This window comes from Mustela nivalis, assembly GCF_964662115.1.
Source record: "Mustela nivalis genome assembly, chromosome: 20".
NCBI lineage: Eukaryota > Metazoa > Chordata > Mammalia > Carnivora > Mustelidae > Mustela > Mustela nivalis.
In genome coordinates, this window is record NC_139039.1 from 7,542,607 (window position 1) to 7,555,540 (window position 12,934).

The following is a 12,934-nucleotide window of genomic DNA, read 5'->3' on the forward strand; positions in this document are numbered from 1 at the left end:
TTTTTGCAAAATGGATCAGAAGTTGACAGATCTCCACTATTCTATACCATGACCTGATTAACACAAATACATCCCATTTAATTTTTTAGTCCTCTTGGCTCAATCCCTTTCTGACCCACCGTAAAATAAGGGCTATAACAGAACAAGAGACAGAAACTAGAGGCAGCAGCAATCTGATCAAAGTCAACATCTAGTTTCTGAGAGATCTAGCACAATACTCATGAAGGAGCCTCTTTTTTTTTTTTTTTTAAGATTTTATTATTCATTTGAGAGAGCGCACAAGCAGGGGGAGAAACAGAAGGAGAGGGAGAAGTAGACTTCCTGCTGACCTGGGAGCCCAATATGGGGGTCAAACCCGGGACTTGGAGATTATGACCTGAGCTGAAGGCAGACATTTAACTGTCTGAGCCACCCAGGTACCCATAACTGATCTTCTTAATTGAGACAAATAAAAATAAAAACAGAGGATTCGGGTCTCCTTTCCTTTCCTCCTTCTCCGTCCCCTCTTCTTTCCTTTCTTTCTTAAATATGTATTAATCCCCTACTAAGTGTCCCACGCCCTGATTAGTAATGGATATAGTTTACCAGTATCTCTCTGGAAAGATACAGAAAAGCTCCTGTTAGTAACTCTCTGCTGTCTTAATGACTAAGTTTCAACAAACATCTAGTGCTCACTTATTTATTCACTTGAATGTGGTGTTGTTCCTGTTTTTACTGACTCAAGAGAGAAACAGAAGAAGATAGGAAAACAAGATCCCAGCACGGTTTGGGCATAAGCCCATCATTGTCAATTATCAAACAAAGCAATCTGCCTCATTATGCTGAAAGCAACCTTTTCCTTGAGAACCTCAATCACTTGAACCCGAGAAAGGAAACACAAGATGCCATACAATAAAGACTATCACTGCAGGAATACAGCTAGCATCAGTGTGTAATAAAAATCAGACTAACAAAAGGTGCTGCCAGGCCTCAGTGTACACTCCCTATGGTTCTTCACCAGAACTACTGAATTACAGCTACTTGATATCCTTTGGCATAACAAACAGCAAAGTCAAAGAAGCAATCAGAAAGTCTGACTTGCACAGACCTATGGCTATAGTTAGCTGATCATGGTGCTCCTAGAAATAAAAAGAGAGGAAGTGTACCAGTAAATTTTTACTACATCTGTATAAAGTTCGAGGTCAAATGAACAAAACAGTGTAATAGGCCCTCAATCAACTGCCAAACTTGAGCCTTATTACACACCCAGAACCCCCTACATGAACGGGAGGACTGGTCCTCTTCAGGTAGACACTTGATTCACAGCCCAAAATGTATACTCTTACTCTTTTTCCAGTCCTTCCCCAACAGGATCTATGGCCATACACCAGGTTAACCCGGCATTGTGCAAAACGAAAATCATCAGACCTCTCAGGAACTACTGGACACTGGCTCTGAACCAACACTGAATCCAGAAGACCCAAAACATCACGGTGGCCTACCAGTCAAAGTTGGGAGCTATGGAGGTCAGCTATCAATGGAGCTTCAGCTCAGGTCCTCCTCACTCACAGGAGGCCCACTGCATCCCAAACCCATCCTGGGCTTATTTCTCCAGTTCCAAAATGCACGACTGGAACACACACAATCAGCAACTAGCAGAATCCCCATGCTGGCTCCCTGACCCATGGAGTCAGGGCCATTATGGCAGGAAAGGCCAACTGGAAGTCACTAGAACTGCTACTACCTAGGAAAACAGTAAACCAAAAGGAATAAATATCACAATCCAGGAACCACTGCAAAGTCAGTACCACCATTAAGGACTGGAAAGGTAATCCAGGTCAACTAAGCTATCTGGCCTGTGCAGAAGACAGACTGATCTTGGAGAACGAGAGTGGATTATCAGAAGCTCAAGCAGCTGGGGAGGTAAGTGCTGCTCTAGCTACTGTGGTTCTATTGCTTGAGCACATTCACGGATCTCCTGGCACCTGGGACGCAGCTGCTGACCTGGCAGGTACTGTTCTCTCCACCCCAGCTGCTAACCATCACCAGATGCACTTTGCTTTCAGCTGGCGGGGCCAGCAACACACCTCCAAGGTCCTCTCTCAGGGGTACAGCAACTCTCCAGCCCTACACCATAAGTTAGTTTGGGGGGATCTTGATCGACTTTTTCTTATCTTTTGGAAGAAAGATAATTCCATCCATTCTATGGATGCCATTATCTGACTGAACCTAGTGAGCAAGAAGTAGCAACGCTGTAGATCAATCAGTAAAACAAACTGCATGTCAGAAAGAAAAAAAATCAGGGGTCTTCTACCTCTGTGAAATTTCTAGGGGCTGGTGGTATGGGATATATCTATAGTTCCTTTCAAAAGTGAAAGATAAGTCATTACATCAGGCCCCACTGGTCCAGAAATCATGAGGTAGAAGTGGAAGTGGCACCACTCTTTCTCCTAGTGACCCTCTAGCAAAATTTTTGCTTCCTGTTCCTACCACCTTATGTTCCTGCTATCCTAGAGATCTTAGTTCCAAGAGGAATGCTTCCATCAGGAAACACAACAACGATTCTACTGAACTAGATGTTAAGACTTAAACCCAGGGTGCCTGGGTGGCACAGTCATTAAGCATCTGCCTTTGGCTCAGGTCTTGATGCCAGGGTCCTGGGATCAAGCCCCACATCAGGCTCCCTGCTTGGCAGGAAGCCTGCTTCTCCCTCTGCCCACTCCCTCTGCTGTATTCCCTCTCTCGCTAACTCTCTGTCAAACAAATAAATAAAATCTAAAAAAAAAAAAAAAAAAAAAAGACTTAAACCCAGCCATTTTACACTTCTCATACTTCTGAATGAACAGACAAAGAAGGGAGTTACTGTGCTGTCTGAACTTTACTACTACTCCATTGTGCCAAAGTAGCACTGGACTAATACCACACAACAGAGATAAGGGAGAATCTCCATGGAATACGGGAGACCTCATAGGGTGACTCTTAGTATTAGTATGCCCTGTGACTGAGACCAATGGAAAGCTATAGTAACCCAATTCACGTCACGCAGCCCAGAGCCTTCAAGAATAAAAGTTTGGGTCACTCTGCAGGTTAAAAACTACGACCTACTGATGTGCTTGGTGAAGACAAAGGATATATGGAATGGATAATGAAGAAAGTTGTTAAACCTACCAGCTATGACCACATGACCAGTTACAGAACCTAGGACTTCAATTGTCATGAGTATTTCTTCCCTTTTGTCATAAATGTATTTATAATCAGAAGTCCCCACAACCGACTTCCTGGGTCCAATTAATTTGCTAGAGCAGCTCACAGAACTGAGAAACATTTTTACTTACTAGATTACTAATTTTTGTAAAGGGATATAACTCAGGAATAGCCAGATGGAAGAGATACATAGGGGAAGGTGTGAGGGAAGGGGCTTGAAACTTCCATACCTTCTCCAAGTACAACTTTCCCAGAATATCCACTTGTTCACCAAGCTGGAAAAGCTCTCAGAACCCTAACCCTTTGGGGTGTTATGGAGGCTTCACTGCATAGGTATGGTAGATTAAACCACAGGCCATTAGTGATTAACTCAATCTCTAGCCCCTCTCCCCTTCCTAGAGGTGGGGGAACTGAAAGTTCTAACCCTCTAATCACACTGGTTGGTTCCCTGGGCAACCAGCCCCCACCCTTGGGTTACCTAGGAGCTTTCCAAATGTTACTTCATTAACACAACAAAAGACACATTTATAGCTTTCTTCACTTAGGAAATTCCAAAAAGTTTCAAAAGCTTGATGCCAGGAACTGGACAAAGATCAAATATATTTTTCTAATTATAAATCACAGTACCACATCAATCCGCAGAGCTTTAACTAAAATCATAATAATCTACAGTAAAAGAATGAAGAATGGAAAAAGACCAAGAATATGATGGCAGTTGACAAGGGTTAAAAGAAGGAAAGAATTTTAAATTCTCATCTTCCATAGTGAGAAATTAATGGTTAATACCTAGAATGGAAAAATCAAAAAATGGCATTACCAAGAGATTATCTAAAGACCTGAAGCAAATAACAGAATAATCAGCTAGAAAAAGTGAAAAGTGGTTGCCCCAGTGAATGGGGCTATTAGGTGGAAGCACACTTTTTCATAAAAACTTATTTTTAAAAATCTGGCTCTTTAATATGTATATATAACTTTGATAAAAATGAAAACTTTAAATAGAGAAAGCAGGAAACTTTCAAACATCCTAAATATCCATCAGCATGAGAACGGATTCCATTTACATAATGAAATACTCTAATGTACTGTGATCTAAATGTATCATAATGTATTGATATTTTAATCAAATGTATCAAAAACATTTTAAGTGAGCAATGAAAACAGCAGACCCATATGTATATATACCATACTTTTTATATAAAATTATTAAAACTAGAACATGATACTAAGTAAATATATATTTATTCTCTTTATATACATATAGAATAGAAAGGTAATAAAAAGAGAGGGAATGAAAAGCAAAAACCATCAACTGAATTTGCACATATCAAATTCATGAACAGGACTGGTCATGAAGAAGGAAGGAGGGATATATAACAGGAAAACTGAAATTTTATCAATAATGTTGTCTTTACATTTTTAACAAAAACTGAAGCACAAAATCAAAACAACCAATTTCAATTACAGTTAAAATGTCTTACTTGAGCCAAAGATGACTTGACACTGAGCATCGTAATATTGGCACATGCCATTGTAACAATAGGCTTTGTTATTCTGGCAAGGATACCCATTCTGAATAAAAACATCTGGCTGACAGAACTGGGAAGAACCATTGCAGTATTCCGGAACATCACATTCATTGGTTTTTCCTCTGCATAAAGTACCACCTGGAAGGAACTAGGGTAATAAAATTCAAATTAAACAGGAATATCAGGACAATCTCTACACAAATTAATCAAATCTGAAGCCACAGTATTTATATCTATAAAAAGTTCTAACAACAACAAAATATTAGAAAACCAACAGAAATATGAGCAAAGTCTGATAACAGGCAACTCATAAAAGCCATGAAATACAGAAAATGAAAAAAATATAACCTCATGATAACCAAAAGAAATGCAAATTAAAACTTTAAAAGCACTTCACACTTGGGGCACCTGGGTGGCTCAGTCAGTTAAGCATCTGTCTTCCGCTCAGTTCATGATCCCAGGGTCCTGGGATTGAGTTCCACATTGGGCTCCCAGCTCAGCGGGGAGTCTGCTTCTTCCTCTCCCTCTGCCCTCTACCCCACACCTGTTCATGCTCTTTGTCTCTCAAATAAATAAATAAAATCTTAAAAAAAAGAAGGCACTTTATGCCCATCAGACTAACCAGGATTATAATACTTGCTAGCAACCAATGTCAGCACAGCAAGAATTTGATTACCCTGCTGGCAGAAGTATAGACTGGTACATTTGTGGAAGGTATATAATACGTGTCAAAATTTTTAACATGTATACTCTATCCCAACAATCCCACTTAGAAACAAAAATTAGAAGCAACCTAAACAGCCATCATTAGTTGACTCCATAAAGAAATTATGGTATAACCACATAAAACAGTATTAACTACGTAACCATGTAGAACTATATGAATAAAGTCTATGGTACCTTACTGAAAAAAGCAGGTAGTAAAAATAAGTGTATCTGTGTTCACACACTTATACACAATACATATACACATGCATTCACATTTATATAGGAAAAGAGTATGTAAAGTTAACAAATTACCAACAATGGCTACCTGAGGAGGGTAAAATGATAGAGCATCTTTCACTGCATACTTCCTATACTTTGGTATTATTAAATTATTTATAAAAAAACAAACAAACACATTACTTTCTTTTTTTTTTTTTTTTTTTTAAGTAGACTCCATGCCCAGCGTGAAGTCCAACACAGGGCTTGAATTCATGACCCCAAAATCAAGACCTGAGCTGAGATCAAGAGTCAGACACTGAACCCACTGAGCCACACAGGTGCCCCAGATCACTCTTAAAATCAGAAAAAAAAAGTTTCTCCTTAAAATAAAAGTCTCACAAGACCACTTGTTATAAAAGAATGTAATTCAAAATTATAAACAAGTGGCATAAAATTTTTCATAAAATCATGTAAAAATAGTGCTCTCTTACAGATCAGAAAACATGAACTTTAATATATCCCTATTTGTCCTTTTTCTACTTTTTTCCAAATAGGGAGGAATTCCTTACTGTAGAGAGTAAAATGGAGTCTCTTGCATCAAGCAGGGCCCTGTGTCAAGCAATGACACAAGTAGTTCAGGTACTGCCCCTAGGAGATATCATCCGGGACACATGTTAGCTGACACCACCAGAACTGATAAGAGAATAACCAGAAGAGGTCTGCAGAGACCCAAAACTCATTAAACCTCTTTAAAAAGGGAAGGATTTTGGCAGCAAGCCATCAGACTCTTCAGACCTTGCCGCCAAGGCTCTGCATGATTAATCTCCAAATGGAATGTAGAGCCTTCACCACTTGAACATCAGAAGCAGTGAGTGCAGCAAGCTGACCCAGACCAGATGGAGGCCTTGTCTCAACCACACGTCCACAGTTCTTTCACTTCCTGCGCCCTTCTGCTACCTTGTTTGTTGTGTGCCTTGTCTTCTCTCCTGCTCCAGGTACTTTGTAAGGAGCCTAGTTTCATCACATAGTGAACTGTCACTGAGTTTGGAATCCTGAACCTGGTTTCTGATTGTGATTTAACTTTGCTTATGACTGAATAAAACTGACATCATAGAAAGACACAACTCATGTTGTTGGCAGGATTCATTGTCATTGACTCATCATGTGTTAGAAAATTTAGAAGAATCAGAAAAGACTCCTAAAGTCTTGCTTGAATTTGACTATAGCTGAACTGAAAATAATAAACTGGGCAATAAATTTATGTGAATATAGGGTTCCCCAGAGTCTCACTGAGAGTGAAATCCTACGGTTGGCCCAGGCAGGTGAAAGAAAGACTGGTTCTATGCAGGGAGCAGTCAGCAGCCAAAGCTCGTCTGGGGTTACGCCTTTGTTTGTCAGGCACGGCAGAACTAGCCAAAGCTGAGACCAAGGGACACTGCCTCAGAAAGGCACTTGGAGGGCCAAGAAAAATTAAACCATTTGTAGGTACTACAAAGATATATGCCACTACTGGCCAAATTAATCTATAACTTGGCAGAAAGGCGTAGACAAAAATTATAGGAAAATCTGTATAAATATCCTAGGGTATAAGTGGGAACTAGAGCTTTACATAGTTAAGAAATTGTATATAACAGCTGCTAGGTTATAAAAAAGGAAGAAAGATGTGTGCACTAGGTAAAAGCCCAAAAAGGATGGTGAAAAGGGCCCAGAGGCCTGACACCATACTTTGTATACACTTTGTATACTTTGTACTTCTATACATTGTATAGAAGACCTGTGGAGCTCCATAGAATTAGAAGTTAGAAAGAAGCTCACAATCAGGACCCCAGGAGATGCAGTCATGGATCTGAAGGATTCTAAAAATGTAAAGCCCTTAGTGTCCCAGGCGCCCACTGCAGAGGTTCCCATCTTACCTATAAAAACCATCTCGCAGTTAGGCCAGGGCAGACAAAGGGCAAAGAGCTAGCTAATTAAGTAATGAGGCAGGCCAAATCAATGAATAATTTAAAATTTAAAGGACAATAACCCCTTAGGACCCCAGGATCCCCATCCTGAGGATCCAGGAGACTATGATGACCCTGGGGCAGGGGGGTCGGAAGGAGGATAAATTATCACAGCAGACCTATAATTACCAGGAAGAAAGTATCAGGTTACAGTAATGGACAAGAAAACCTGTGGAAATAGCAGAGGACAAGAGAATACAGTCATGCTCCACCTCAAAAGATTAGAACAGAATTTTGTCAAAAGCATATATCTGATACAGACTGGATGCTTCATGTATGGGATAATGGGGCAAATACAACAGCATTATCGGGGCAGAGATGCCTCGGATATCTTCTTTAGCTGAAAATCCCTCTTTAAACCAAGGAAATGAAGGAGAAATAAACCACCAAAATTCTATCCCTCTGGCCCTGGATTGCTTTGGCATGGAGAAAAGTAAACTCTTATCTAGACCCCACGAAATTTGGAGATAAATAGAATTGGACTGACTTAGAGCAGGCTCAACTGCATTGCCACCAATTGGTTATTCCGGTTCTGATCTATGACACTCAGGGAAGATTCACCACATCCTTTGAGGTGCCAGGCACTAATGGGATTAAAAGAGCACTGCTGTTAGGAGCCCCGGAAAACATAAAGATGTCATTTACAAATGTGCTAGCAGGATGCCATACCATGCAAGATGTAATAAATATATGCAGATCATCAGGCACACATAAGATAACACTGACAGCTCAGGAAACAGCAATCACATTAGCGGGATGTATCTAGGCCCTCAAGGGCACCTGAACTACTCACAAAATGAACACACAGGCAATCATCTGTGGAAAGAGACCACACCAGAAAGTTCACAAGTAATAATACTGTGCAGGTATCTGCAAACACAATGAGCAGACCATTTGCAGAGAGAGAACACAAAATTATCTGAACTATCAAAAAAGAGGGAACAGCGAATATATCCAGAAAGAAATCAAAGAAATATCAATAAGAAGTCACATGGAACAGAAATTAGTTAGAAACAGAGAGCCAAGAAATACAGAAAATAATAGAAATTGATACAAAAATCGAGACAGAAGAGGAGGAAAAAAGAAACATTTCACTGAAACCATTAAAAGAGGAGGAAGTATACCAGCAAACAGTATAGGAAAGGGAACAACAGATTTACTAAAATGTTCTTCATAAAAAACGAGAGGACCTCAGAATGGATTGGAAGGCCACCAAATCCAGGGATAATAGGCCACATATGCAATTAGCATTAAAAATAGGAAAGGAAATAAGAACAGACACATTTTCGGTAGGTACAGGATCCCAAATATCATTATTAAAGAAAGAAAGACCTAATGAAGGAAAAACTATAAATACTGAAGAATCAGGAGGAAAAATCCATAGAAACAGAAGTATTAATGTAAGAACAGAACCTGTGAGACATACTTTTGTGAGTGCACTGCAGCTAGAAAATATTATAGGAATGGATTTAATTCCAAAATTATATGAGGAATGGATGCCATTCAAAAGAAATAAAAATAAGAATATATGCTTAACATAGGGGCGCCTGGGTGGCTCAGTGGGTTAAACCTCTGCCTTCGGCTCAGGTCATGGTCTCAGGGTCCTGGGATCGAGCCCCGCATCAGGCTCTCTGCTCGGCGGGGAGCCTGCTTCCTCCTCTCTCTCTGCCTGCCTCTCTGCCTACTTGTGATCTCTCTCTCTCTCTCTCTGTCAAATAAATAAAATCTTAAAAAAAAAAAAAATGAATATATGCTTAGCATAGAACTCCCCAGACTCCATAGGGAATCATTTACTAAACAATACCCATTAAAATGGGTATGTAAGGAGGTAACAGAAAAGATGATGGAATTATTAAAAGACAGTACAATTATTCCAGGAATGTCATCCAGTTTTATTGTCCCACATGTTCAGTGTTAAAACCTAGTAGACAATATAGGGTAACAACAGATTATAGAAATCTAAATAAAGTATCACCAAAATCAATGGGAGCATTACCTGACAGAAAAGAAGTAATTTAAAAGATAACTAGTTATAATGGAAAATATTATGTGACTATAGATATGTCAGACATGGTTTTTGCAATACCTGTTATAGGAGAAAGCCAGGAATACACCAAAGTCTCATGGGAAGGCAAACAATATCAATTTGTAAGGTTGCTCCGAGAATATTTAAAGAGCCCAGTATAGCACATACTATACTGTCCACTCATATAGAGCAATCATTGTACAAATCTCTGGTAATAGTCTATGATAACATAACAACAAAAAATAAGGAGCAATTAAGACAAGAAAAGGAAAAGTTAATACAGGATTTAAGGGAAAAGGGATGGACTATTAACAATGAAAAAATATCAGGCCCAGACACTCATTGTAAACTTCTAAGAATTCAATGGTCTTCTGAAGGAAGGAAAATGCTAGATAAGGTTAATAGATAAAATATAAGCAATAGGACCACCTAAAGATAAAACAGAGGCACAGAGAGTTAAAGGCTCATTTGGATATTGGAGATAGCATCTACCATACCTTAATATAATCTTAAAACCTATTTACAAAATAACTAAAAAGGCACCAATTTTGAATGAGCAAAACAACAGGCTTTAGATACATTAAGGGATTTTTTTAAGACATTTCAAACAATATACTATTGAGCAGTAAGAGAACCATTAAAAAAGAAATACTGGGGCGCCTGGATGGCTCAGTGGGTTAAGCCTTTGCCTTCGGCTCAGGTCATGATCTCAGGGTCCTGGGATTGAGCCCCGAATCAGGCTCTCTGCTGACTCTTTTCCCCCTTCTCTCTCTCTCTGCCTGCCTCTCTGCCAGCTTGTGATCTCTCTCTGTCAAATAAATAAATAAAATCTTAAAAAAGAAAGAAAGAAATACTGGTAAGTAGAGAATATGGTACATGGTCCCTGTGCACAAAGAAGAAACACAAACCTAATTTTCTACCAGTAGGATTTTGGACTACAAAGTTCCCATATTCAGAACACAAATATTCTATATTTGAAAAACATATATGGTAGCTATACAAAGCTTTAAAAAATATAGAACCTCTAACGGGAAATCAAAAAATAACAGTGTCAAGTCATATACCTTTGCTCCACTGGATAAAACTGAGCCCAGAAGAATGGACAGGTATCCAAATTGATTCAAAACTAACGTGGAAATGGTATATTCAAGAGACCTCTTTCCAGAGACAACCAAGACTCCACACCGAGGAAACACATGAGAAGGAAATAGACTTGCCAGAATTTACTCCAAGGAAGGGCAGGCAAATCCATACTCGAAACCTAGGGAAACAGGACCCACCCTGGTCCAAACGTCTATCAAATGCCTAGTTTACAGAGACATCAGCCTCCACAGTCTCTGGAAGAACAACAGACAGCTGTAGCACAGAGACCCGGGACAATTTGATACTCAGGGAGAAAGGTAGGACTCAATCTGCACAACATGTAGAATTAATTGCAGTAGTACTGGCTGTAAGAAAATCATTAAAGGAAAATCAAAGCACCATATATATTTTTACTGACTCATGGGCAGTAGCCCTATGGTCAGGAAAATGGCCAAGAAATGATTCTAAAATAAATGCCAAAGACATATGGTCAAGAGAATATTGGGAAGAATTATATATAGCTTCAGAGAAAATTAAAATTTGTTACACGTGTGTCAGCACATAAAAAAGTCAACACAGAGGTATCAAAATATGAGGCTGATGCATTGACAAGAGACATTAAGGCAAAAAAAACAAAGGAAGGTTTAAAATTAAAATTAAAAAGAAATAAGAAAGGATGGAGACACACATTGCCACCAGTAATGTTACAAAGAGAGAGGGATGGAAAACAGGAGGTACTCAAAGTAATACCAACTGAAATTTAAAAAGACAGGAAACCAATATCACATAGATAAGGAAATAACAGAAATACTAATAACTCCACATACAATTATGGAAATACATAGAAAGCATACATAGGAACACACGCCTTATATAAATGGTTCACTGAAAGAAATCTTAAAAGTTACTTGGCAAGAAATAAAAAGAACATTAAAAGAATGCATCACATGTAAACAGGTGATATATAAACACAGGTACACTGCATCAATAGATACATACCTACAAGCCTATCACATTTAATTTTATAATACAAATAGACTTTACAGAACCTTGAAATCACAGCTATCAACAGATATATACCACTACCATGGTAGACCCATATATAGGATTAGGGATAGCTCTGGTTGCCTCTAGCCCATCAGCTCATGCAACACTAAGAGCTCTAGAGTCATGGGCAGCTCACTTTGCAGCACCAGTAACAGTAGAAAGTGATTAGGGAACTCATTTGGCAGCCACCTTAGTTTAAAAGCTCTGTGATCTATGGGACTTACAATGGAATTACCATCTAGCCCACAATCCTATAGCTGCTGGATATACAGAGAGATTTAATGGATTATTAAAAATAGAATTATGATTGATAAGAGAAACAAAGAAGTTTTTAACAAGGCCTGGATATAGTTTGCTTTTTGCTAAATCAGAGAGGCAGGTTATAAAAAGATGGTCCTCATAAGATGTTAAACAACCCTGCCCCAGACACGGAAAAAAGGGAGGTAACAATAGACACACTTAGCACAGAAACATTTCTTGGACTACAGGGGCTAAAGGACAGTTGCAACTTAAGAAAATCCAGGACCTTGTTCCTATGGACATACCTTAGAATACCTGAAGAAAAATTACATACTAGAAGGGGTTTCCACTACAGATCAGAAAAAAAAAATCTTTAGGGGTATCTGCGTGGCTCAGTGGGTTAAGCCTCTGCCTTCAGCTCAGGTCATGATCTCAGGGTTCTGGGATCGAGCCCCACATCGAGCTCTCTGCTCAGCAAGGAGCCTGCTTCCCTCTCTCTCTCTACCTGCCTCTCTGCCTACTTGTGATCTCTGTCAAATAAATAAATAAAATCTTTAAAATAAAAAAGCTGATATATATTTTTATGCCCCTGGTTATTACTTTGTACTTTTCATTATAAGACAAGTCTAATACATGCACACTTACATCATCAGTTAGAACACAAAAATCCAGTGTTGATCTAGTTTCCTGCTAATGATGCTGCTGGGCAAAAAATTACTTATAATTATCAATATTCTCCCGATTCTCTGTCTTGCTGAACTAATCAGATACTTCACTTATTGCCATAATAGAAATTGCCACATTGGTAACAGGACCCAACCACGGTGTAGAAAAATAGCTAATTACACCATCTGCTTAATTAAGATATCACTAAAAGAATAAGATTTTTTTACATTAGG

General features: G+C 39.0%; 1 protein-coding gene across 1 annotated transcript in view; it reads right to left on the bottom strand.

Annotated features, from left to right (window-relative positions):
* The window catches only part of ADAM9 (ADAM metallopeptidase domain 9), a 148,815-nt gene that overhangs the window by 53,075 nt on the left and 82,806 nt on the right, over positions 1 to 12,934 (bottom strand). The window contains exon 14 of the mRNA XM_082715345.1: positions 4,662 to 4,857. Coding sequence (XP_082571471.1) covers positions 4,662 to 4,857 — 196 coding nt within the window. The remainder of the gene's footprint in view (positions 1 to 4,661; positions 4,858 to 12,934) is intronic.